Here is a 27,519-nt window from a genome sequence, read left to right as displayed (position 1 = left end):
CTGACATGTAAACGGGTGACTAGGTGTACTGATAAGGGGAGTCAGAGAGGTTGCCTGTTTGAAGTGACACTTAGGAAATGTGTAAGGGGGGTTGTAAATAGGTTACTTCTGGGGCAAAGTTGCACATCTCTTCTCTGATTAACTGCCCAATTCTAGTGTTGCATGAAAAGTATTATTTGCTTCATGGGTTGAGCTGGTTGTCATGATCTGAAGCAGAGACAGGAGAACGGAAGAAGATGGCTAGAAACTGTACTATGAGGAGGAGGAACGCAAACCACTACTAATTTATTACTCTCTCTACAATGCACAGAACCAAAGCCCTGGGAAATAATTTATGGCTCTGTTACCCATTAGCATTCCAGAAAACTGTGCAAGGCTGCCCTCTGGTGCCCTTGGCTTGTTTTTCTTCGTTCTTTTAATCATTTTCAGAAGACATCATATACTGATGAATTTGACATCCCTGTTTATCAATGAATTTTGTATGAAGCCTGCATAAAAGAGAGACCCCCACAGTTTATTTTAAGTGGTCACTTAAAAAAAATTATTTGAGAATGAACCGACATTATATAAAGGAAGTGAAGCAATTAAAGATTCATTGCATGTGGAGCATATTGAGGTCAAAAGATAGAATCAGCCCAAGTTATAATGCCAAGAACATAAGCCAGGAGAAAAATACCGTACCTGATGAAGCAGCACTAAGAGCTGCAGGCAAGCTAGCTCTGCTGGGATGACACTGTCATTAAGACAGGAACTGCTAGTTACATAATAATTTTGCCAATGAAATGCCAATTTTTCTGGTCTGCTGGTTTTGGAATTTCTTCTTATTATTTTTCTTGCATATTCAGTCAGCTGTTAATGATGTTCAGGGTTGGTTCTGTGTCTGAGTGGGCCTTGGGCAAAGTGTTCACTGGTCAGGGCCCTTCCTCCTTTGGTGGGTCCTGCCCTCCACCAGTGGACTATGGTGGGTTTACTTGTGTAAGATATATTGCAGATTCATTCCTTGATCTAGACAAGGGTTCCAGAATGCTCTGGGCTAAGCATAGGCTAGTCCACCCCAGGATTTACAGTAGCCAGGCAAGGGAGATGGAATCCTGGAAGGAAGGACACCAGTCTGCATGGAGCTATAAGCAAGGAAGGAACTCTAAAGTGAACCTGTTATCTAATAAGCATTGTCTGTGTCCAGCTACTTATTTCTAAGAGTCCCAGGTCTCTGAACACAACAAAACACACTCCAAGCAACACAAGACAATTGAGTCTAGCTGCCTTTTAATTTCCCGATTTTAATTGGAGCAAAGCTTTAAATATTAAATAGTGGCTAGGAGCATGACATCACACACACACACACACATCCACACACAATTAAAGAGGCATCAGGAGTGAGCCAGGCTGGTAGCCATGGCAGCTGGCCAAAGATGCCTGGTGTCTGCACTGGCCATACTGACACTTTTATTAAGCCCACTGATGTTATTGTTGTTGTACATAATATAATTTTTATTTATTTATAAATTTATAACCCGCCGTTCCTCCCAAAGGAGCCTAGGGCGACAACACATCAGTGATAAAATAGTACAACTAAAAATAAACTTAAAACCTATTTTAAAACATACAAAGCAATCGCATACTCTCATAGCTAGTAATTTCAAAGTTGCCAAGAATATCTTTGAGCCATCAAAGCCTGAGTAAACAGGAAGGTTTTACATTCCTTCTAAATGTTAATAATGAGGGACACAGATGTGTCTCACCAGGGAGGGCTTCCACAATTGGGGAACCACCACCGAGAAGGCCCTGCCACAGTTCACCATCAACCAGGGAACACCCAATGATAATCATGTTCAGAAAAAATATGATATATAAAATAGGTAGAATAATCTCTTTTATGGTTAAAGTGCATGTAGGGTTTAGTGTTCCATAAAACTTTTCAGTAGGGCTTTCTTTCAGAAACAAAATCTGACTTCACTCAGCTTGGCCAGTTCTTTAGGCTTATGCATGATTTTACCAGGCAAATATTTCTTTCTTAGGTGCTCTGAAAAATCAAGCACAGTAGGGCTCTTGATATCACTGAATACGTTGCTCCAGTTGGAGAAGCGTAGTTGAGAGAGAGGAGCCCAGCCTAGAGGAGCCCTAGATGAAGGGGCACTGGAGAATTAAAGTGTCTTGTAATAATTGCTTTCTTTACAAATATACCTGTAGAACATGAGGCCAACGGACACTCTTCCAAGGCAGACAATCCTCCAGAAAGCAACCAGGACAGTTCCCAAGAACTGCAGTCCCAGCCAACTCCACCAAGGAACTCTCAACCCACTCTCCCTCCCTCCATCTCCTTCATGGCTAGACTAGATATGATGCTAGGCATCATTAGCAATGATAGGTTTGTTTGCTTTTTAAAAATTAAAATCTGTGGTCTGCACACCTGCCATTAATTAAGAAACAGCAGAAATGTGGATACACTTGGCATAACATGGAATTTGGCCCTCACTTCCAAACTGAAAACTGCTATTTCTGTCACATACATACATTATATAGATATACCTGCCATATTTATCTGTCTATACACACACACACACACACACACACACACACTTACCTGCATGGGCATATCTTTCAAACACAAGTATCCTCCCGTTGATCAGGAAACCATCTTCTAACCACCAGCCCTTATCAGTTCACCATACTGGTCTATTAGCCTAACAAAGGAATGAATCACCCATCAGCCATCACAATTTTAATACATATGCGAGGGGGTCAGCTATCTATCTAGCCTTTGTCTGTATGGTGTGAGAGAGTGATGGATTTTTAAAATGGAGGGTGGGAGGGCATACAAATACTCCTCATGCTATGAGCCCTCCCAACACAGCTAGCTCATATCCTCAACTTTATTACCTGAGGAAAATACTCTTTTGATGTAGCTTGTTTTTCAGTCCTGTTCTTGCTCTCTAGAGCAGGAAGAGTTCCCCAGTTTGAATGGTAAGACATTTTAATCCAGGGGTCACCATCCTTTTTGGACTAGAGGGCACATTGCAAATTTTAAGAGAGTTCTGGGGGCATTAGTTACAAAATGGTTGACATGGGGGGGCACAACATAACTCAAAATTAGAGTAGTTCTGGTGAAGCTTTTTCCATAATTTATTTCCATACTAGAAAAGGCTTGATCTGTTGAATTTGTGCCTTTTGGGGGGAAAGAGATTCTTTAACATTCACCCACACTTATTGTGTAGTAGTATTTGCAGAAAATAATTTCTAGGCACTACCTGATCTCAAGTGAACCCAGCACAGGAAAGATGCATCCTGGTTGCTAGGGAAAATGGCAAAATCTCTATAGAAAAAAAGGCTAGAAAAAAAGACAGAAGCAGGAAAAGTGCACTAGAAATGAGGGTAAAACAGCAGCTCTTTAGGACCCCAGGATTCCTATTGCCTACGGTCCAGATAATTCACTTACCAATCACAGCACAGGGGAAGCAATCATATGCACAGGGAAAGGAGAGGGGGGAAGTCTTATGCAAGTGGAAATCCTTGCACTGATGGAACATATTAGTTGGAAAACACCATTACTGCTGTAAGACTCCGTAAATCCCTTCCCCACATCTCACACCTTACCCCTGACTAGTGAATACAGGTCAGTCTGTACATAGGACTGATCCTAACACACTGCAACAGCACAAAAACAATTCTCTGGTAGATTAGGGAACAAAAATACAACCCTACTAGTTGGCCTCATATTTCTGTTCATGAAGGTGGGTGGACCAGTGCAAAGCCTTTGGTTTCATTGCCTTCAGGAACCCAACTTTGGTGCTCAACTCTGCAGCCCAGAGGCAGAAAAGATCCCTTGATGAGACCTTCGGACAATAGTTAACACATTTGTTTTTAATATTCATGTGTCTGGAGATGAGAGATGTGAATTATCTAATAAGCCTTTTAACAGGAGGGCTGCAGGTTCACTGAGGGAGACTCCTATATTCAAGTTAACGCAGCAGTATAGCTTAGCGCATGATCAATCATCTCATTATGCCTTGGGGTGCATGCATTTAATACAGACCTCTGCTGCATTTGTTTTCTTTTGCAGTTATGTTCCGCCTGTATGACACAGATGGCAATGGCCTCCTGGACAGCTCGGTAAGTCATATCTCGAAGCAGTGCCGTTCTTCATATAGGGAGGACACCATTCTTTCTAAATGCCTGGGGGGCTTCCTGCTACGATGCTGGCCCCATGAGCAGAAAATCATGTGTGCATCACATCTGGGTCTCCTGTGGCAGGTAGCAGCAAAGTATCCTCTCTTGGGCTCCCCTCGTCCATTGATAGGTCCTGGTGGGCTTATCTGTTGTTGGCCGCAGCATCACAACTGAGTTTAGTCATTAAGTTTCCTCAGTGTTCCTGATGTAAAAACAAAATAGAAAAATATGTATATTACACATTTCTAGCTTATTTTAAATGATAAACGTCCTTAATTGGCAATAAAAAGTATTAAATTTTCTATCATTTCTCTATGTCTCCTAATGAGACATAATCTCTGTGTCTCAATATGGATTTATTTGTTCTTGCGCCTTATTGTTCCAGTATAATATAAACAAGCACCTTTTTTCAATAAAGTTTATCTTCTATTTGCCTACCTTCTCACACTCTTATTAGAATTATAAATTTAGTCTTAAAGGCCATTTCCCAAGCCAGGAATTTACTGGTGGTACACACATATTTCTATTTTTGTTACTGTTAATAAATAGGTTACCACTTCTTGATCTTCTTCTGGAATGATCCTTTTGAGATGTCAGAATATTGTTACAATGGGATCTATGGGAAGGTCTTGACTAAAGATGTTATTTATTGACTCCCAAAATATTTTAATAACCAGACATTTTCAATTATGTGATAAATGTTTGCAATAAAGAGTAAAACAGAGGCAGCCATTGATGATTGTGTTGGCGGCAGCAACAGTGGAGGGAGGGTATCAGTAACAAAGCTGGGGAGGGGACCTTTAGCAACACTGTGTGAAGGGCCCACTCAAGCCTAATGCAATCCCAGATTTTGTACCAGAAATTCCATACAATCCTATTTTCTGTCTGTGACACATAGTTATTATATATTGCCCTAGAGCAAGCTCTTCAGCTTATCATCACCACATCCAAGAACAAGAAACTGAACCCACATAGCTACAACATAGAGGCATCTAACAAAAAAAGAGCATTCACCAGCCTGCATAAATGTCTTCTTTGTGTGCTGATATATGTTTGCAATGTCAGAATATTTATATTACTACTTTACTGTAAATCAGGGATGGGAAACTGATGGCCTTTCAGATGTTCCTAGATTATAACTCCCAGAATCTCTGCCCATTGGTTATGCTGACTGTAGCAGATGGGAGTCCAGCAACATTTGGCGGGGAGTACAGGTTATCCATCCCTGCTGGAGATGTGCACACACCTACTTTTTTTCTTTGATCCTTCCTTTTTTGTTTTATTTCTGAACTCAGGAGCTGGATCGTATTATTAATCAGATGGTTCATGTAGCAGAATACCTGGAGTGGGACTCCACAGAACTGAGGCCGGTGAGTTTCACTTGTATCTCTGCTGAGCATGGTCAGAATTAAGTCATAAAGACTGGCTTTGCAACACCTTTGAGGATCTGCCATACATCCTTGGGGGGGTGTTAAGGGGGGATCTAATGGTTCTAAACAGACTTTGTCTTGTACAGATCTTGAAAGAGATGATGGAAGAAATAGACTATGATCATGATGGGACTGTGACACTGGAAGAGTGGATTCGGGGTGGCATGACCACCATTCCTCTGCTGGTTTTGCTGGGCATGGAAACAGTGAGTAAAAGGCCTTACTTCAAAGCAGATAAGCCAATAGAGGATGCCCATCTGAGTAGTGAGCTAGTAAATGTCTTCCTGTTCTTTCAAAGTGGATTTCAGTGGTGGCTGGTGGCTCCATGTCAGTGGGGCAGTCGAATCCTCTCCTGGTTTTAGTCTGAACTTTCAAGGAGCTGTCCAAACTTTCAAGGAGCTGAAGCCCCTTGGACAGCTCCCTGAGAGTTCCAACTAAAACCCAGAGCAGATTCCACTGCCCCACTGACACGGAGCCACCAGCTGCCATGGATGCTAATATTGATATATATTTGTTCATTCATTCATTCATTATTTGATTTATATCCCGCCCTTCCTCCCAGCAGGAGTCCAGGACGGCATATCACCACTCCTGTATATGCAATACATCCAGTTTCATTCTATTTGTATTTTTGGCTCAATACTTAATAATATTATGGCACTTCAAAATGTGAGTAGTTTCAATAAATGCTTGTATATAAAGCAGGTATGGGAAACCTTCAGATGTTCGTGGACTCCAACTTGCATCAGTCCCAACAGTCTCGGTTATTATGGCTGTTGCAGTCCAACAACAACTGGGGGCCACAGGTTCCCCACCCCAATTTAAAATAGTCATGTAAATACATGTGTGAGGAGCCACTGTCACTCAGTAATAGAGCATCTATGTTTCATACGAAAGGCCCCTGATCCAGCTAAAAGGATCTCCAGTAGTGGATGCTGGGAAAAATTCTTGTGTGAAACCTTGGAGAGATGCTACAAATCAGAGTAGATAGTACTAGACTAGCTGGACCAATAGCCTAATTCAGTTTAGACAACTTCATAGAGGGAAAGGGTGGGTGAATTCTGCTCTGAGCTTCCTTGTGGGAGTATGGGATTTTTTAAAAAATGGATAGGCTGTAGAAAGGCAGATATTGGATGAACAATATGAATGTGTATTAAAGGGAGAGTATTCTTTAGGAACAGGCAGTGGTGGCTGGTGGCTCAGTGTCAGTGAGGCAGTAAAATCTGCTCTGGGTTTTAGTCTGAACTTTCAAGAAGCTTTCTAAGGTGCTTCAGAACCTTGGATAGCTCCTTGAAAATTAGGACTAAAACCCAGAGTGGATTCCACTGCCTCACTGATATGGAGCCACCAGCTGCCATTTGGAACGGGACTTGGTTGATCCAAGTCTGGTGAGACAACTAAATGTGTTACTGTTAATACATACTACCACTCCTGTATGCCAAGATTTTTTGCCTTCCCCTGTCAGCTTGACTGTAAAGATAATTGTTCACACAGAACACATGATGCTCTACTAGATTCAAGAGAAATGATAGCTAAAAACATTTCAATAACCTACTTATCAAGTTAAAGAAGCATAGATCTTAACAATTTATACGTGCAATTCTTGAGGAGCATCTCCTGCACAAGCTGTATTGACGTGAACAGGACTTGAACAAGAGCACCAATTAAGGTCAATGATAGCTAGCAAAGGGAAAGGTTTTATGCAATTGGTTTCAGAGGTAAGACCACAGGAGGGCGCCAGAACCTCAAAAGCTAGATTCTCAAATAATTTCCTTTTTATGAACACTTTTCTACAAGGAAAATTAATGAACTCCTTGTTGTTGTTATGTGCTTTCAAGTCGAGTATGACTTATGGCGACCCTATGAATCAGTGACCTCCAGTAGCATCTGTTATAAAACACCCTGTTCAGATCTTGTAAGTTCAGGTCTGTGGCTTCCTTTATGGAATCAATCCATCTCTTGTTTGGCCTTCCTCTTTTTCTACTCCATTCTGTTTATCCCAGCATTATTGTCTTTTCTAGTGAATCATGTCTTCTCATGATGTGTCCGAAGTATGATAACCTCAGTTTCATTATTTTAGCTTCTAATGATAGTTCTGGTTTAATTTGTTCTAACACACAATTATTTGTCTTTTTCACTGTCCATGGTAACATTTGCAAAATCATATCAAGAAAAAATATAAGGATGTAAATGTAGTTAACTTCAATAAACATTTAAATTCAATCTAATGAAAGGTTTTTTTTATTGTGAACCTCTTTTCATTTTATTTTTTTATGGTACCATACAGCTTAATGGCATAGTTGTAAATGTCATTGGACTACGACCTGGGAGACCAGGGTTCGAATCCCCACATAGCCATGAAGCTCACTGGGTGACCTTGGGCCAGTCATTGCCTCTCAGCCTCAGAGGTCATTTACCACTTCTCAGCCTTATTTCCCCTAATCATTCAAATACATACACAGGGTTTCAGTTTCTAGAGGAAGCACAGCCTGGGAAAACCAACATGAGGCTTTTTTAAAACTCTGCTCCAACTCTCTAATCCAGTCACCCAAGAGTCCCAATTTAGCCAAGGAATGCAGTGTGGTCAGAGAGATTATCTGATTATCTTGTCTCTCTGTATCATCCACTTGAAACCAGAATAGTCCAGGACAGGTGATACAGTGACAAACATATTACCCAATTCTACAGCGCTGAGCTTGACGAAGGTTCAAGGTTCAGCTCATGCCAGAAAATTCAGGCTCTCTTTTTTTCATAATTTTGGTGCCCAGGATATGCTCAGTAACTGCCACTTTCTTTTCCTTGCTGTGAGCACATTGGTGGCAAATGACCTCCTATCTAACCTGGCCACATAGGCCTCTAGGACCTTGAATCTAGGAACATCTGGAACTGTCTGGATGTCCACAGTCTCTCATACAGTTGTCTCCTGGACCATAATGTCCATAGATTCCACACAGTTCTGTCATTTTCAGGCTGACTCCCATCAGTGCCAATTAGAAGTCATTACTTTGTCTGTCCTTATACAATATTGCCTGGGTCATATGCCTTTCTGTAGGGAATGATTCAGTTGAAATGCAGGATTTAAAAAAAGAATAATCTGCAGGTTGTGCAACAGACCCTTGATGGCCACACTCATAAAGCCCTTGTAATATATATTTGGTATTTGTCTGGCAAATCTTATCAGTCTGGGGATAGAGGTCCCTGTGTCATGACAAGAACTCAATGTTTACGAAGACTAGGGTCCATTCCAGCATGGGGAAAAGTTTGTATGTTGTTCACTCTATAAGGGGGGGCAGTAAAGTTGCTCTTTAGTATCATTATTTTTAAAGTTGCTAAGCAGAGCAGTACTTTACAAGCATTGTGTAGGAGCGCATGACACTGGAAAAGCACTTTGCGGAATCCATTTTTGCACATCTTACATGCACAAAAGAATAGCTTTTATGAGTAGGAGGTAAGAGAGTTAGTTGGTTTGCTGCTGAGAAGCTTCTATTCACACCCTTATATTCCAAATGGAGATGTCAGCCACTAGCACCACCACCGCCACCACCACACCAAAGAGACTAGTGCTTGAGATTAGCTAACACACATGCCTGTAATAAAGGACTCCTAAGTGTATTTGTTCTACCTGCAGTGCTCATGAGGCCATATATCATCTCACACTACTCTCAACTGTCCTCCTTCATACAATACAATTTGAAATAACTACAATAGAGCCTTTGTGCCCATTAATGATATCCCATTACTGTCTCACTGAAACAGGTTTTCCATGATTACAAACCTGCAAAATCTGTCTGACCAGAGAATGTAGCAGAGCAGAAAAACTAATGTGTACCACAATTATCATACTATAGAAACTTTTTAAATAAATACTGCCTCCAAGTTGCTGAAAACCTAACATCTTTACAGCCTTGGAACCCAAGTTATAATTCCATTGGGATACCCAAAAAGGGAAAGACTTTCTGTTTCCATTTTAATGGCTGTGTCACAATAAACCAATGGTATAGATAATTTTTCATTGTGACTCTTGAGACCTTTCTCTTGTATATTAATATACCTTATATAATCTGTTTATTGAATTTCATTGTTGCTTGGATGTAGTAGGGCCAATGTGGTTTACAATGGTGTATAAAATAAAACATACAGTCCTCTGCCTTGGCTTGGTATTCCTTATTCATTGACATTGTAATCCTGTACATGTGGACTTAGAAGTAAGTCCCATTGAGTTTAATTGGACTTACTCCCAGGTAAGTGCATATATGGATTGCAATCTAAGGAACATGCTTTTCTATGTCATCACAGATTGTCTCTTAATAATTATAATAATAATAAAGGCTTTTTAAAATCCTTTTGCATCATGTCAACTGGATCATTCCTATACATTGTCTCACTAGCATCTTCAAAAGTGTCATTAGGATGTTGAGGCTGTAAATGGGTTGATGACAGGTAGTTCACATGGCACTTATACTCATTATGAGTTTAAAAGACTCTGGGAAAAGATGCTGAAATACACACCTTCTTTCACTCTGTATCTTTCACTCAGACTCTCAGTAGGCTTTTTTTTCTCCCCTACAGAACCTAAAAGATGACGGACAGCATGCCTGGAGGCTGAAGCACTTCAAGAAGCCTGCCTACTGCAACTTTTGTCGCACTATGTTGCTGGGGGTCAGGAAGCAAGGCTTGTGCTGCTCCTGTAAGTGCCCAGATCTGCCGTATGGTCAACACCAGTGTGAGATTTACCCTTGTCTGTATGCTGTAGACCTGCAGGTGACAAATAATGTCAGAATCATAAGGAGTAAATAATGTCAGAATCACCAAGGCAAATGGGGAGAAGGATTTCTTTATTTGTTTTGTTTCTTTTTAATCCTAACACAGAGCAAGCAGGGCTTTAGTATTTCATATTCTGCAAGGTTCCTTCTTTGGGGAAAGCTTGGGATCTTTCTAGATGTGCAGCTTTCAAAGATGGCAAAAGAGTTGAACCATAAGCCAAGCCTTGTTGTTGTTTTTATTGTTATGTGCCTTCAAGTTGATTATGATTTATGGCGACCCTATGAATCAGCGACCTCCAATAGCATTGGACCACCCTGTTCAGATCTTGTAAGTTCAGGTCTGTGGCTTCCAGCATTATTGTCTTTTCTAGTGAATCATGTCTTCTCATTATGTGTCCAAAGTATGATAACCTCAGTTTCATCATTTTGGCTTCTAGTAATAGTTCTGGTTTAATTTGTTCTAACACCCAATTATTGGTCTTTTTTGCAGTCCATGGTACGTGCAAAGCTCTCCTCCAATACCACATTTCAAATGAGTTGATTTTTCTCTTATCTGCTTTTTTCACTGTCCAACTTTCACATCCGTACATAGAGATCGGGAATACCATGGTCTGAATGATCCTGACTTTAGTGTTCAGTGATACATCTTTGCATTTTAGAAACTTTTCTAGTTCTCTCATAACTGCCCTCACCAGTCCTAGCCCTCTTCTGATTTCTTCATTATTATCTCCATTTTGGTTAATGACTGTGCCAAGGTATTGATAATTCTTGACAAGTTCAATGTCCTCGTCAACTTTAAAGTTACATAAATCTTCTGTTGTCATTACTTTAGTCTTCTTGACGTTCAGCTGTAGTCCTGCTTTTGTGCTTTCCTCTTTAACTTTCATCAGCATTCTAGTATGGTATCGTCTGCATATCTTAAATTATTGATATTTCTCCCTTTCACACCTTCTTCATCTTGTTCCAATCCCGCTTTCCGTATATGTTCTGCTTATAGATTAAACAAATAGGGTGATAAAATACACCTCTGTCTCACACCCTTTCCGATGGGGAACCAATTGGTTTCTCCATATTGTGTCCTTACAGTAGCCTCTTGTCCAGAGTATAGGTTGTGCATCAGGACAATCAGATGCTGTGGCACCCCCGTTACTTTTGAAGCATTCCATAGTTTTTCATGATCTACACAGTCAAAGGCTTTGCTGTAATCTATAAAGCACAGGGTGATTTCCTTCTGAAATTCCTTGGTCCGTTCCATTATCCAACATACGTTTGCGATATGATGTCTTCCCTTTCTAATCCAGCTTGGACGTCTGGCATTTCTCGCTCCATATATGGTAAGAGCCTTTGTTGTAGAATCTTGAGCATTACTTTACTTGCATGAGATATTAAGGCAATAGTTTGATAATTACTGCATTCCCTGGGATCCCTTTTCTTTGGAACTGGGATGTATATTGAACACTTCCAGTCTGTGGGCCATTGTTTAGATTTCCATATTGGTTGAAAATTTTTTGTCAACATTTGGACAGATTCAGTCTCAGTAGCTGAAGACTACTCAGTAGCCAAGCCTTATATCTATATTTTTTAAAAAAGAAAAAGTTACATCCTTTCCTAGGATCTAGGGGGATCTAGGTAGTTGGGCAATGAAGCCAAGCACCTTGTGCTCCAAAAGCCTACCACCCCACAGCTGTTTCTATGTGCTACAGGTGTTTATCAATATTCTGTTGATGTAGGGGTAGGGAAACCTCAGGCTGGGGTTTCCTCAGGCTGCAGCCCTCCAGACCTTTCTTTCTGGCCCTCTGAACTCTTCTAAGGCCACACTCCTCACTGGCCCTGCTTTGCAGGCTGAGTTTTTTTTGCCTTTCTGGAATATGTCCTGGAACCAGAGCTTGGAAACATTACCTTTTTTGAACTACAACTCCCATCAGCCCAATCCACTGGCCATGCTGGCTGGGGCTGATGGGAGTTGTAGTTCAAAAAAGTAACTTTTCCAAGCTCTGCCTGGAACTCTGATAACACCACTTGCTTGTCTGGATGGAATATCAAGAGGGGTGTGTGACTATGTGTAGAAACTAGCCTACTGTGCAAAGGTAACATTTATATTAGTTGCTCTGCCCCATTTTGCCTCTGCTCCTACCCACTGCTGGTGTGTGGCCTTGGAAAACTATGTGGCCCTCAGGCTGAAAAAGGTTCCCCACCCTGTGCTGAAGAAGTTCATATTCTAACAGCTCTCAATCAACAGGACAATTTACCAAACTGTTACTCAAGCATCAACCAAAATGGAGCCTTAAAAAGTGATTCTGACTGTATTCTTAAGAAGTTGACTTGGACATAACATTTTAATGAAATCCATGTGACTTGTTTCTAAGTGTTGTTACTATTGTTATTGCATTGTTTACTTATTTACCAGGTTTCTAAACTGCTTTTCAGAAAGTGTTCCCCAAGCAATATATGTGAAACAAATAAAACAACTTCAAATCACAGACTAACAATGAATATGAAATGCAAACAACCAAAACACATAGTAGAGCTAATTTTCCAAATGCAAAACAAAATAGTATTGGCCTAAACGACTTCCAGGACACCATGACAGAGGGAGCCAAATGAACCACACATGGAAGAGAGTCCCAATGTTCCAGTGCAGCAACCACTGCAAGATCAATCTGGCCTACATACTGGTATATGGTAAACTACAGGGAGGTTCATTAGGGAGAAGGTGTTCCATGAGAGATCCTAGTCAAGGAATGTAATGCAGGGATGGGGAATCTGTGACCCTCCAGATATTGTTGGACTACATCTTTCTTCATTCCTGTCCATGCTAGCTGGGACTGGTGGGAGTTCATCAATATCTGGATTGTGGATAGCAATTATGGGTACTGGCATAATGCAATGCCATCTCTCCCAGGATCTGGCACCATTTCTTCATTTCCATCATTATTGTTATTATTTTTCATTTGAATAGAACAATCTTTCATGAAATTCCTGAAAAGTATAGCTTGTCAGGTACCTCTTCTGACTCACTTCTTGCAATTCACATGTTATCACATTGAGTACCATGTGGGAATTTCAGAATCTTAAAAGAAGTTTCCAGTGCAATTCTATGCATGTGTACCCAGAAATAAGCCTCACTGAGTTCAATGGAACTTACTCCCAGGAAAGTTTGTATAAGATTACAACTTTGGGAACCTAACTCTCAAAACAGGTTTCACAGATGAGAAGATAACCTGGATGAGACTATCCAGTAAGTCTGTGGCCTCAACTGAGTTTTAAACACATTGGATGAACATCCTGTGATGGGTACCATGCTATGGATTCAGATAGAGTATCACCCATTTGGAAAATGTATTTTTAATGTTTATATATAATCTCAGACAAATTTATGGAATCTTGGTTTTAACAAGCAATCCTGCCAAATAGCTGGATGCTTATCTTGAATGTAGGGTGGACTTAGAGCTGCTCTCTCTCTCTCTCTCTTCTCCTCAGTTTGTAAATACACGGTCCATGAAAGATGTGTGTCCAAAGAGATTGTCCCCTGCATCAACACTTACGTGAAATCCAAGAGAAATACAAATGTGAGTGAGGCATTTATGAATGACTAGTGCACATGTTCACTCATTGATAATCTTCCATCTACCCCAGGCCATATGCAATACAGAACGTTCTGTCCCAACAGTCATAGTGCCAAAAAGATTCCTCCCTTTTCAGTTTGGTACTTATGCACCATATTTTGTAGGCTGCCACTTCACTGAATTACCATGCTTCTGGTATAGTTCATACTACCAAACTGAAAAGGGAGGAATCTACCTTCTGGACACATGTTGTAGATATGGCTAGTTCTGCAGAGGAGGTTAGACAAGCAGATGCTCAAAAGCAGGATATCATGGAGCCAATCTCTGGCAGAAGAGTCCTGCATTCTCAGGGCTTCTCAGTTCCAGGTTCCCTGAACTCTGAATGAAAGCACCTGTCTTCAGGATGGACATCGGCAGTGTCATTGGGTACACAGGTAAATTGAAATATGTGCTGGAATTCTAGCTAGGCTGGTAGTCAGACAGTAAGCAGCGCATCAAAATAACTGGCCAAAGTTGAAGCTGGTACCAGGAGCTGTACTAAATCATAGCTGACAAATCAAGACAAAGCAGGAGCAGAGGCAATAAGACAGAAAAAGAGCAGAGAGAAACAGTAGAGAGAGGCAACGATTTGGGAGTGTGCATGTGTGCACAGTTCCGCTTTTCTGGGTATGTAAATTGTGAACAATTCATTGTGGTATTCTCTAAAACCCTTTTTGATTGGCAGTAGCCTGCCATATAACAGAGCAAGTTAAGCTGAAGATTCATAAGATAGCAGTGCAGTGGGATTTGTGTATATGTTGCCAACTAGTCAAAGGTAGTCCCTAAATTCAAGAGAGCGGTATGACAGGCACTTCCCCAAATTTACCCATTCCTTTATTCCAAGCTTCAAAAGAATATCCTGAAACATTTGAATGAAGATGATTCTGATTCATATTCAGGATCATTTCATCTCCCTTGTGCCTCACACTGAGCACCTGAATTTCTTTTCCAGCATGGATCACCTTATCTCATGCATTTCTAGGTTATGCAGCACACATGGATTGAGGGGAACTCTCCAGCCAAATGTGATCGATGTTATAAAAGCATCAAATGCTACCAGGGCATTACCGGACTACATTGTGTATGGTGCCAAATCACAGTGAGTACGTGCAGTGAGCGTGGTGGTATTTCCCCCCCAAAGATACTGGAAAGCTAACTATTAAAGGCAAGTCACCTCCAGCATCAGCAGGCCAAGTCTCATCTATGTTGATAACAATCATGCCATACCTTTAAATGAAAAGGGATACTCTGTCATTCCTTGTTGCATCTCCTAATCGTGAAATAGCTGTAACACTGAATGCTATTGAGAAGCCTTGGAGCATGATTGGACTTTATTACTTGCTTAATAAGGGGTGATGAGCACGGACTGAAATGCAGAAGGCATCTTGCACTTATGCAAATCACTCCATTATCCATCGTTTGGTTTTCACATTCACTCTGACATACTGTCAATTTCTCCAGCTCACAAAAGGCTGTACATTTGAGCTTGGAGCTCCAAAGGAGCTATTTCTTCAGCAATTCAGACTGAGAGCATATATAGTAGGTGGAGGCTCCACCTTTGTCTAGCTCTCAGCCAGGCAGTGATCCAGGCAGGAGCTTACATGACCTTCCTCCTCCTTCCCCCAAGTAGACACATGCAGTTATCTAGTACTTTGCTGGTGGCTCTGAAGCTCCTGGCCTGCTTGCTATCTCCTCAGCTCCTGTGCCCTGGGGATGAAGAAGGAATTCCAAGAGCTACCCAAGCAATTGATATGGACAACTCAGGCCCTATGGGTGGAATGTTTAGGTCTGAAGGTTGCTGGCAGTGCAGGGTCTGTTGGGGGTTCTTCTCCTCCGAGGAAACCCCAGGGTTCTAGGTGTGGTCAGAGCTGAACCTTGACACATTTCTAAGATAAAGCTCTACAAAAGGGAAAGTACACACTGTGTTATCACCGCCATCACAATCACAGTGATTGGCTTTCCATGAGTCCTATTGTGGCAAGAATATGAGGCATGCAGGATGCCTTGTTTCTTCACTCCTAGATAGTGGAGGCTGATCCATTAGGGCAAATGGGGCTTTGTCCCACCAGCCTCAATCTGCCCTCAGCCAACCCTCACCTTCTTACATAGAACCTGCCCAGGGATGGCACTCCTTGTCATTGTGGTCCCAGTGTTGCATGTTGTAGAACTCAGCAGGGAAGAGTACGGAGAACAAAATCAGAATTAGTTGGCTGTGCCTGACATTGGTGGCTCTTGCTCCACATACTGTTTCAGCTCCCTGCTATTTGCCCGACCAATGTCAATGGGCATCAACCACCATTGCTCCTAGGACATTTCTCCTTTCAGCTTTAAATGAGGAACATCCCTGCTGTGTATGGGTGGGTTGATCTAATCCAGCTTTGTCCACCTGGATACTCGGTGCAACACCAGCACAGGCTGCAGGGATGGGGGGGGGAGGAGTTACTGTGGTCTACAGAACTTCCATCTCTGTCACCAGGAAACCATTGTCTTGGAGCTGGCTATGAGGGCCTACACCTGGTGTCAGGCCAAGGAGACAAGAAACCAGGGTTGCTGCTGGTGTACCATCCACCCTGCTGCCCAGCAGTTTCTCTAACTGAGTTGGTGAAGGCCATCTTGGCTGTGGTATTGGAGGAGCCCAGAAATATAGTCCTAAGTGATTTCAATGTCCATGCTAAGGCTGCCTCTAGTGTTCTGGCTTGGGACTTCATGGCCTCAATGATGATCATGGGGCTGTCTCAAGCTGTCAGCGGCCCAGTGCAAAAGACAAGGCACACCGTTGACTTGGTTTTTGCTCCAGATGGAGGAAGGGGTGGTCTGGAGATAGGGGGGAGTGAATGTCACCCCATTGTCATGGTCAGACCACTTCCTGGTGAAGTTTAGACTTGTGGCTCCGATCCTTCCCTGCAGGGGTGTTGGACAGATTAAGATGGTCAGCCCCTAGAGACTAATGGAATCCACTGGATTCCTGAATGCCCTGGGGGAGTTCCCAGTAGATAGAGCAGGTGACCCTGTTGAAGCCCTTGTCACGCTGTGGAACAGTGAGGTGCATTGGGCTCTTGACACGGTTGCCCCTTGGTACATCAGTGAGCTAAGGGCAATGAAACAAGCCAGATGACGGCTAGAGCACAAGTGGCGAAAGACGTGCTGTGAGGCTGATCGGGCATGAGTAAAACATCATAACTGTGCCTACTGTGTGGCGTTGAGGGTGGCAAAGAAGGCCCACTTTTCTGCCTCCATAGCATCCTCAAGTAGCTGTCCAGTGGAACTTTTCTGTATTGTCAGGGATCTGTTGACATAGACTCCAGGAAATGGAGTTTTAGACCCTTCGGACGCCCACTGTGAATTGTTTGCAAGGTACTTTGAGGGTAAAGTTGCTTGCCTCCATAGCAATCTGGATGCCCCATCCACATCTACTGTAGTCCCCAATGAGGTGTCCAGTGCAATGTCTGCTGCAACGTCTTGGGAACAGTTTCTTCCGTTGATGTGGCCTGATGACGTAGACAAGGAGCTTGCGATGATGCGGCCAGCAACGTGTCCTCTCGACCTTTGCCCTTCTTGGCATATTAAAGCTTGCCGAGGGGGTTTGACCGAGTGGATCTAGGGTGTGGTCAATGCATCATTGTGGGAGGGAGTGGTTCCAGCCACCCTAAAAGAGGCGGTGATCTGACTGCTCCTGAAAAAGCCCACCCTGGACCCATTGGACTGCGACAATTACTGATGGTTGCAAATACCCCCTTCTTAGGGAAGGTGATTGAGAGGATCTACTCCCATGCAATCATGCTTAGGATATGTAAAGCTGACCATGGGGGGAGGAGGAGAAGAGGGAGGGAAAGAGGGAGGGCTGGAGTGGGCAGGGGACGAGGAAGAAGGAAGAGGGGAGGGGAGGAAGAAGGGAGGAGGAAGGGAGGGGAGACAGGAAGGAGGGGAAAGAGAGGTCTGATGATTTGCATGCTTATTGAGTTCAATGGGATTTACTCCTGTGCAATAATGGTTAGGATAGGTAAAACTGACCATGGGTGAGGAGGCAGGGGAGGGAAAAGGGAAGGAAGAAGGGAGGGGGAAGGAGGGGATTGGAAGGGGAGGGGGAAGGGGTGAAGGAAGGGGAGGGAAGGGGCAAAAAGGAAGTGATGGGAGGGAGGAGAAGGGGAGGGCAGGTTTGCATGCTTTTTGAGTTCAGTGGGATTTTGTCCCATGCAGTCATGCTTAAGATAAGTAAAACTAACCATGGGGAAGGAGGAAGGGGGAGAGAGGGGAGGGGGATGAGAGGGGAGGGGGAGGGGGAGGAGGGGGAAGGAGGGGATTGGAAGCAGATGGGGAGGGAAGGGGCAAGAGGGAAAGGGATAGGAGGGAGGAGGAGGAGAGGGCAGGTTTGATCATTTGCATGCTTTTTGAGTTCATTGAGATTTACTCCTGTGCAATCATGCTTAAGATAGGTGAAGCTGACCTGGGGGAGGGGCAGGGAGGGGGAGGAGAGCAGGGAGGGGAAGAGATGGGGTGGGAGGGCATTGGGCAGAAGGGAAGCCCCTTCCTTTCCAAAAGGAAAACATTGTGAACAGTATTGTTTTTCAGTGTTTCCCCCACCTTTTTATTCTACAGCAGGCACATGTAGTCTCATACCTAAATTTAAACCAAAGCTGTCACTCGCCACATCCACGACCACATCAGACCTTTGTTTCACTTTAGACAGTCATGGTTTCCCTCAAAGAATCCTGGGAAGTGTAGTTAGTGAATGGTGCTGAGAGTTGCTAGAATTCACCCTGTTCCCCTCACAGAGCTTCAATCAGAGCAGCTGACTGTTAAACCACTCTGGCCACTGGAACTCTGTCAGGGAAATAAGAGTCTCCTCTCAGCACCCTTCACAAACTACACTTCCCAGGATTCTTTGGAGGAAGCCATGACTGTCTAAAGTGAAATAAAGGTCTGGCCTGGGTGTGGCCACCTGGATAGCCAAGTCATGCAGCTGTGAGTCTGGCTTTTAGAACACTGATGGTTCTTACTGAGCATGTCCAAGCTTATCATTGACTTCAATGCTAAATTTCTTAAATTAATTAAAAATCTGCTAGGCATTTTTTTAACTTTTAAACTGCAGAAGATGAAGGTCAGAGTATGGGGCAAGGTCAGTAATAGAATTACAGGCACTCTGTGAACATTGCTGATTTTTAATTAATTTCAACAAATTATGAGAACTCTGACAGAAAAAAGTCCAACAAGGGTCTGGTTTTTTCTTTCTCATTTTACACTTTGAACTCTCGATTCTCTTTGAGTGTTTTGTGTATTGCTATGAAAATTTAGAGGGTTGTTAAGCAAGCGCTTCTGAGTTCAGTACTATACGTTTTGTAAGGTTTTGTTTTGAAAATGAGCTTAGAAGGATCAGAATTGCATAGGGGTATTTCCAATTTAACACTGCAGAATGTGAAAAATCCATGCTGGCTATAGTATACAGCCACTCTTGTGGCTGTATGATAAACTCGTGCTACTAGACTGAATCCTACAGTCCATTACCTAACTTCATTTCATAGCATTGTAAAACCGTACTGTTTCCCCTCCCCAAAAAGTAATGAGGGTTTTTTTTACAATAGTAAAGATCAACCAGTTTATCATAAACTTGTATTGTCATTGCCTCTTATATCTTGTTCTAATAAAATGTGTGAGTTTGGCTATTAAGGCAAACTTCTACTTTTTTTTGTCCACTCCCCTACAAACTGTATTGTTTGTAGCCTCCGTTTGTTTGCAAACAAGATCCTGGCCACAGTGACCACATATGAGGCTATGATCTTTATGCTCATCTTTTACCGTATGTTTCATATAATTTAATTTACCATACCTTTAATATGAGGCTCCTATGGTATCTCCTATCCTAGGATCTTTTCCATTTGATGGTTAATTAATCTCCAATACTTGTTCTGCAAATTTGCATTCCCACCAAGTAGGATAATAGTCCATTCTTGTTTTCTGACATTTCCATCAATGAGACAGGTCATATTTATTTATTTTGTTTATTAATCCTGTTAAAAGAAACTACCTTGCCATTACATTATAGAAGTTTTCCCTTATAGCCATATTTAAAGAAAATCTATGTGCCATGTTCCATATGTTCTTCCTGATGTCCATTGCGATGTTTTCCCCTATACTGTATGTCCATTTACCATATAATCCTTAACATGTTGACAAAGGCAAAACATAATATTTTAGAAGCAGTTTATACATTTTTGATAAAAAATTATTCTTGGTCTTTTATTATTCGTTTTTAATAGTCTGTTAAGTCTCTTGACCACTGGTTAGTTCCTAGACATTCTTTTAATAAGGTTTTTCAGATTTGAAAATACTCAAACCAAGGAGGATTTATGCCATTTAAAAGGCTCAGAATATATTATCATCCTATTTTATATCTACAATTTCCCCCATATTTCAAACCCAAGAATTAACAGTTTCAGAGGGAGGCTGTAGATGTTGCCTGTCTGTGATAGAGGACAGTGTGTAAATTCCTTACCAGACTAAGGCCCCCTCCAGACTGGTGTTTTTTGCAGGTGTATTCTGCAACATGCCATTGATACAATAATTGTGCATTAGTGGTGGATTTATACTGAAGCATCCACACATAATTCCATTTTATTAGTTGTTCTGCAGTGCTTCCCCAATGTTACCATATTATTGCTATCTGGAGGGGCACTCTTGTGCCATAGTGCAATAAATGCAGGACAAAACAACCCCAACTGTGGATCATTTGTGATATAAAAAGTAACAGGATTTCAGTGGGAGGTTATGAGACATGCACTGATTGGAAATGAAGCAGTATGTCTGCCCCAAAATATTTCCAGTATTGAAAGCGGGATTGTGTATAGCCACCCTGATACCACCATGAGCACAAACCATCATGAATGTGCAGTTTTTAAAAAGACATCTGTAGAGGGCCTTAAAAGGTTGCTAGGTATTGGCAAGGGGGAGTGTGGTACTTACTCAGACTCTGCTTTCTCTCCTGTTGCAGCTTCACAACAAATGTGCCTCTCACATGAAGCCTGAGTGTGATGGTGGGCAGCTCAAGGACCACATCTTACTGCCTTCCCACATCTGCCCAGTGGTTCTGGTAAATGAGCCTGCTTGTCACCTATGAAATGGGCTGAGCAGCTGGTGTTTTCTGTCTCATATGCTCTCTCAAAAACATATCTTATTATTTTAAACCTATCCAAACTGATTTTGTTAACTTCAAACCAAAGTACATTCTGGTAGAGCCACTAGAGAAGGCCTCACCTGCCACTGGTTATGGGAAGGCTGGTGTTTCCTTAAGAAGGCTGGATGAGAAACTGCTTGCAATCTGGACTAGTCAATTTCACATCCCACTTCTGTCGCCTCCTCTCCGCCCTACTCTGTTGCCTTTATTTGTTTTTCAGTTTAAAACCCTGCATTGAGGCTAGGTGTAAGGAGGAAATCACTCCAGTTGCTTCAGGTATATCATCATTAGTACACCATCTTAGGCTTTATTATAGCAAATAAAGTAGTTTTTTTTAAAAGCTCAGAAGTAGAGTGTTGCACAATGTGCATATGATTTGACACAGGCACTTCCTTATGTCAGAGTAGGGATGGGGAACAGCTCCCCCATGGATCATTTTGACAGTTGGGTGTAGCTGTTCACCTGTCAATCACCTGATGTCAGATGACCCCAAGGAACATTTTTTTTCTTTGCAGGCACAGCTTGAGCCATGCCTGCAGAGGAAGATCTGCATGATGTCAGGTGTAGGAAAGGTGGACGTGGCTTGCCCCAAATGGCCTGTAAGATCAACTCCCATTAGAGTCCTGGTGTATTTAGTTAGGTCTGCAGGCTGGAGTTTCCTCATGCGTGCATTAAAACCATTTTGAGATTACTTTGAGAAGGCACAAACATGTATTGTGACTCAAGCTGTGCAAGAATGTTAGATGGACAAACTCGGATATGATAATTCCTGAGAGAAGATTTCTACACTTTCCATAGCCTCCTTCTCCAGTTTTACATGATACCTTGTTTTAAGGTTTGTGTTTCTTTTCATATTCTTAAGGATCCTTTAACCTGCTTTTTTAGCATTTGATGTGCTTGAAAATGGACTGCCTTCAAGTCAATCCTGACTTATGGCGACCCTGTGAATAGGGTTGTCATGGTAAGTGGTATTCAGAGGTGGTTTACCATTGCCTTCCCCTGAGGCTGAGAGGCAGTGACTGGCCCAAGGTCACCCAGTGAGCTTCATGGCTGTGTGGGGATTCAAACCCTGGTCTCCCAGGTTGTAGTCCAACACCTTAACCACTATACCACACAGGCTCTCACTTGATGTGCTTAGACTTCTTCAAAAGAAAGCAGAGTTAAAGGTTCTTTAGCATGATGAAGATTCTTCTCTAATGAGAAAACTGTGGGGGCGCAAGCTGGACATCTGCTTTCAGGTGTTTGGGGTTGTATTCAACATAGCGCTAAGGCAATAGTTCCATCAGCTCAAGGATTTCTCCTTGCACGATAGAACAATTTCTCTCTTCTCCTCCTCCCCCTTGTGCAACAGAACAATCTCTCTTCTCCCCCCACACATCCCCTAAATCTATTTTGGGGGTTCCCCAACCTTACAGAGCAGATTTGGAGATGATGCGGGGGGGAGAAGGGGGAAAATCCATTGCAGTAGTGCTAACTCTAGTGCAAAAAAGTTAGTTGAATACTGCCCTGTACTGTATCTACTGTTTCCACTCTATGTTCAGTATATTAGAACTTTGAGACATAGGAAAATGCTGGAAGCTGGTAATGGAATGAAGATAATGTATATGTGAGCTCAAAACTCACAAAAACGACAATGTTTAATTGTAAATTAAATATGGAGAACAGTAGCATTTGATGACTTAAAAACGATTGTATGGATAAAGCTTCAGAAACAGGCAACCAAGTTACCAGTGTAGTACACTAGGTATCTATCTATGTATCCTCAGATTTGTATCTCTCTTTTGGGCAAGTCTTTTCCAGACTTGTAAAGTCAGAAACTCTTAGAGCTGGGGAAGAAATGAAAATGTTCCTTATTACTTGCTGGTGGAAGTATATCCACCCAAAAAAGATAACAAAATACTAGAAGTTAATACTGTATATAAAACATGTGTATTAAATGCTGTCTGTCAAACAATCCCATGATAAGCATTCAGTAATACATTTCATAAAGTGCAAACTAGTAGTAGACCACATGGTAGGATGGAGGTGCTACCTGGCCTACCAGCAGGTGAGTCACTACTGCTTGCTGGAAGAGGCAAGACAGCTGTGAGGTCAATGTGGTGCAAATGCACCAGCAGAATGAGCTTGCACTGTGCTGTCCTCTTCCTCCTGGCAAGCAGAAGAGATTCAGCTGCTGGGAGATCAGGTAAGTGCCTCTGCCCCACCACGCATTCCGCTACTGGTGGAAAAAATCTTTCGTTAATTTAGCATCCTGCAGTGAATGGTACCGAAGTCCTGAATCAATCACGCCAACAGTAGCTTGAAATTGTGTACACAATGATGGCTCCAATACTTGACTTGATCCCTGGGTTGTTGCTGCTTGGAACTTAACATGAGTTCCATAGTTCCACAATCTGCACAGCTCATAAACTCTATGAAAGGCCTATCCATTTTTACACTTGTTTCAAAAAGAGGTTCTTAGAAGTTTTTAAACATAGCAAATGCTGCATTAAGATACCTTCAAACAGCAAATGAATTCAAAAGATTTATGAGTGCCATCACAGTTGGTTTTTTTAAAAAAAAACAATGTGGAATTTACTTTGCTAGCTGAGATGTGGATGTTATGATTTGGAACACTGTCATGCACCAGTATTTCCCTTTTGCCATTGCTAAGAAAAAAAACAGATCTGGGAGTTAATTCTGACTAGATCCAGTTGAGGGAAGTCTCTGTAGATATTTACATGTGGGACAGCTTAGGCTATTTTATTATGTGGTATTCTATTCCTTTCTCTGAATTTTTCTTATATTGGTCTATTCCTCTTACTATTTCTGTTCACAACAATCTCTGGGACTTTGGAATGTTTTAATTGTTGTCAGCTGTTTTGAGAGCCAACTTGGCTGAAAACTGGGGTCTAAATATGATTAATCAAACAATGAATTAATAATATAAATATTTTGGATTTATTCACTTTTCAGGTATCTTTAAACATCACAAATGCAGTATCAGTGTGTAAAAATCCATGATTAAGAAGCTCCCTTTTCTAAATATTATGCATGGACCTCTCAGAGAGTTTTTCAGCTGTGCAGATCGTGGAACTTTGAAGTTAATATAAATCTTGGAACAGCATCATCCCGGGAAGCAAGTCAAATGTTGAACTCTGGAGCCATCATTGTGTACACAACTTTCAAAACTACTTTTGGAGTGATGGACTCAGGGCTTCAGTACCATTCACTGCACACTCACTATATTCAGAAATGGTTTGCACTTAATGAAATGTATTATCGATGGTTTATCCATGTATTAGCATTCTGTGTTGTTTTACAGACAGCATTTTACAAAAGTTTTATACTTTACTAACTTGTGGTATTTGTATGGTCTTTTTGTTGTATATCAGTACGCTTAGGAGGAATCCATCATTTTCCCTTTGTTTATATTGTCAGTACTTTCTTGTTATTTGCTGGCCTTCAGCCATACTTCGAAGTCCTTTATGCGTTTTTCTCTATTCCAAAGGATAGGCAATCCCACCCAAGAAGATCAGACAGTGAATCACCATCCAGCACAACCCCAGATGATACAAACCTATCCTTCAGATACACCACCACCACAGTGGATGGGCATGGACTACAGGTAGACAGTTCACATCTGCTGCTGCTGCCATTTAATTTAATTTAATTTATTTATTTATTTATTTATTTATTGAACTTCTACCCTGCCTCTCCTCAAAAGAGCTCAAGCTCAACATGCATGGTTCTTCCCATTCCCATTGCATCCTTGGACCAATCTTGTAAAATAGATTAGACTGGAAGATGGTGGCTGTCCTAAGGTCACTCAGAGAACTTCATGACTGAGGGAAGATGCGAAGCTGCCTCCCCCCCACTCCCAGCCCTTGTCCAGAACTCTAAGCACTACACCACACTGGCTCTCACAGTTTTCTCTCTCTCTTGTGAGTGACTATGTGAGGAAGACATTTTGTGCATCTTGCCTGAATTGTAGACTAGTCGTGGAGAACACCAGGGAGAAGATGTCATTCTTTACTGGCCTCCTGTTCTCACAAAGCTTGTCATGGAATGTACTTTGGGTGATAGTAGCCCTGTGGAATTGTGTTTCTTGGTTAATAACCCTTCAGTCCATTCTTCTACATTTTCCCCATCTTTCTCCTCTCCCCTCTCCTTTTTACAAAGGATGGTTTTGCCACAGAAGTGAACCCATGCCAATAGAAACTCAGCTAGATAATATTGTCTCAGTAATGCCTGCCTTGTCCTTTACAAAGTTTACTCTCTGGATGTATATTAGGAAGAGTCAAAGAGGACATATGGGGAGCACAAGGCAGACATTACTGAGTTAAAGGATGCATCTCTTATACAGGGCCAAGCACACCTGTCTGTGGCTTGTATGCTAGAAGGCAAAAGGTGTGGATAAGAATAGGTGCATGGCTTGTTGGTCTTCAGTGTTTCCCCAGATTCTACTAACCCAATGTGTTGCCGGTTGCTTGTCGTACTTCCTCTGTGGCAGTGCCGCCCTGCATGACTCATTCTCCCCCACTCTGCATGAATGATGTTTTGTATACTGCACAAGGAGGCTCTTTGTCTGATTTGCAATTTGCTTTCCAGATCACCCTTAAGCCTGGAACACATCCACTGTTGGTGTTTGTGAACCCCAAGAGTGGAGGAAGGCAAGGAGAAAGGTATGTTTCCCTTCTTCCTATTAGAAAGTTGCACCTTCCCATGATAATGGTTTTGGTGCAGTAAATGCACAATTGTTAATCACTGTAAGCAATCCAAACATCTTCCCTCAAGGAAGTGCTAGCAGAGACTTCAGACTGTAATATTGTGGTGCTTGGGAAATGCCATCCTTAACTCCAGCTAGCATAGCCCATTGCTGTGTAAAGTAACATGTGGTTGTGAGATGTCATTGATGCCTATTAGCTAGAGCCAGGGATATCTTTTGCTTAGTAAAGACAATGGTAACTTAAAAGTAGTAGTAGTAGTGGCAGCAACAGCTGTTGTTGTTGTTGTTAATATTAGTATTATTAAATTTATTACCCACCCTTCACCAGCAGGTCCCAGGATGGGTTACAACAGTATTAAAAACAATTAAAACAGATTACAGTCACAGGAATAGGATGGGTCCTGAAAGCACACTCTCAGGTGTCAAAAGCCAGGGCATAGATGTGCGTCTTCAGCATTTGCCAAAAACTTTCAGTGAAGTTGCCAGATGCACCTTTGTGGGGAGGGAATTCCACAACTTAGGGGCTGCCACAGAGAATGCCCTCTCCCGGGCCACCATCTTCCACACTTCTGAGAGTGGTGGACCTACCAAGAAGGCCCCCTCTGCTTAATATCCTAGAGAGTCTGTAGGGAAGGAGGCAATCTCTCAGATATTTGGGGCTTAAGTTGTTTAGGACTTTAAACGCTAATGTGAGCACTTTAATTTGGGCCAGAAACAAAATGGCAACCAATGCAACTGTTTTAGAACAGAGGTTATATGAGTCCTAAAAGCAATCTGGTAGCTGTATTTTGGACCAGTTGAAGTTTCTGAGTCATCTTCAAGGGCAGTCCCATGTAGAGTCCATTGCAATAATCCAATCTGGAAGTTACCAGAGCCATGGAGTTCTTTAGCCAAGCCATCTCTGTCCAGAAGGAGCTGGAAATAGGCAGTCCTAGCCACCATAGCCACTTGGGCCTCAAGTAACAATGCTGGATCCATGGGTATCCCCAGGCTATGAATCTGCTCCTCCCGGGGTGTGTGTGTGTGCAACCACATCTAGGACAGGCTGTCTTTCCACCTTCTAGAGCCGAGAACTTGGGACACATAAACACCTCTGTCTTTTCAGAATTCAGTTTCAGTTTGCCGGCCCACATCCAGCCCATCACTGCCTTCAGATACTTGTCTAACACCTCAACTACCTCTCCTGATTCAGATGGAATAGAGAGGTAGAGCAATATGATATGCCATATTAAATAGCATGGGGGAGAAGATGGAACCCTGCGGAACACCACAGGATAATTCCCATGGTGCTGAACAGTAGCCTCCCATAACTACTTTCTGGAAACATCAAGGGAAAGGAGCTTAGGATAAGGAGATAGGAAGGCATGGGTTCTATAATGCAGTAAACATCCATTCCTGAGTATCTGAACATGCTGCTTGGACAGGTGTGGGGAACCTTTGGCGCTCAGATGTTGCTGAACTACTATTTCCATCAGCCCCAGCAAGCATGGCCAAATGCCAGAGATGATGGGAGTTGTAGTATAGCAACATCTGGAGGACTAAAGATTCCCCACACCTATGCTAGAACCATCCATAGAGAGTCACTAGGTCCCTGCAGAAGAGACCCTGTAGAATGCATTTGGAGATTTGTGGTGGCAAGCAAAGAGGTGGTTTCTACTCATGGCAAACAATACTTGCT

At 42.2% G+C, this 27,519-nt stretch overlaps 1 protein-coding gene across 4 annotated transcripts in view; it reads left to right on the top strand.

Moving 5' to 3' along the window:
- DGKG (diacylglycerol kinase gamma) overlaps positions 1–27,519 on the top strand; it is a 167,005-nt gene that overhangs the window by 76,643 nt on the left and 62,843 nt on the right. For all 4 annotated transcript variants that reach the window (XM_061636546.1, XM_061636547.1, XM_061636550.1 and 1 more), the window contains exons 8-16: positions 4,061–4,110; positions 5,463–5,537; positions 5,684–5,803; positions 10,167–10,284; positions 13,841–13,929; positions 14,948–15,064; positions 20,951–21,049; positions 24,624–24,740; positions 25,724–25,797. In XM_061636546.1, coding sequence (XP_061492530.1) covers positions 4,061–4,110; positions 5,463–5,537; positions 5,684–5,803; positions 10,167–10,284; positions 13,841–13,929; positions 14,948–15,064; positions 20,951–21,049; positions 24,624–24,740; positions 25,724–25,797 — 859 coding nt within the window. The remainder of the gene's footprint in view (positions 1–4,060; positions 4,111–5,462; positions 5,538–5,683; positions 5,804–10,166; positions 10,285–13,840; positions 13,930–14,947; positions 15,065–20,950; positions 21,050–24,623; positions 24,741–25,723; positions 25,798–27,519) is intronic.

This window comes from Rhineura floridana, chromosome 7, assembly GCF_030035675.1.
Source record: "Rhineura floridana isolate rRhiFlo1 chromosome 7, rRhiFlo1.hap2, whole genome shotgun sequence".
NCBI classification, from domain to species: domain Eukaryota; kingdom Metazoa; phylum Chordata; class Lepidosauria; order Squamata; family Rhineuridae; genus Rhineura; species Rhineura floridana.
This window is presented reverse-complemented; position numbering and strand designations above follow the sequence as displayed.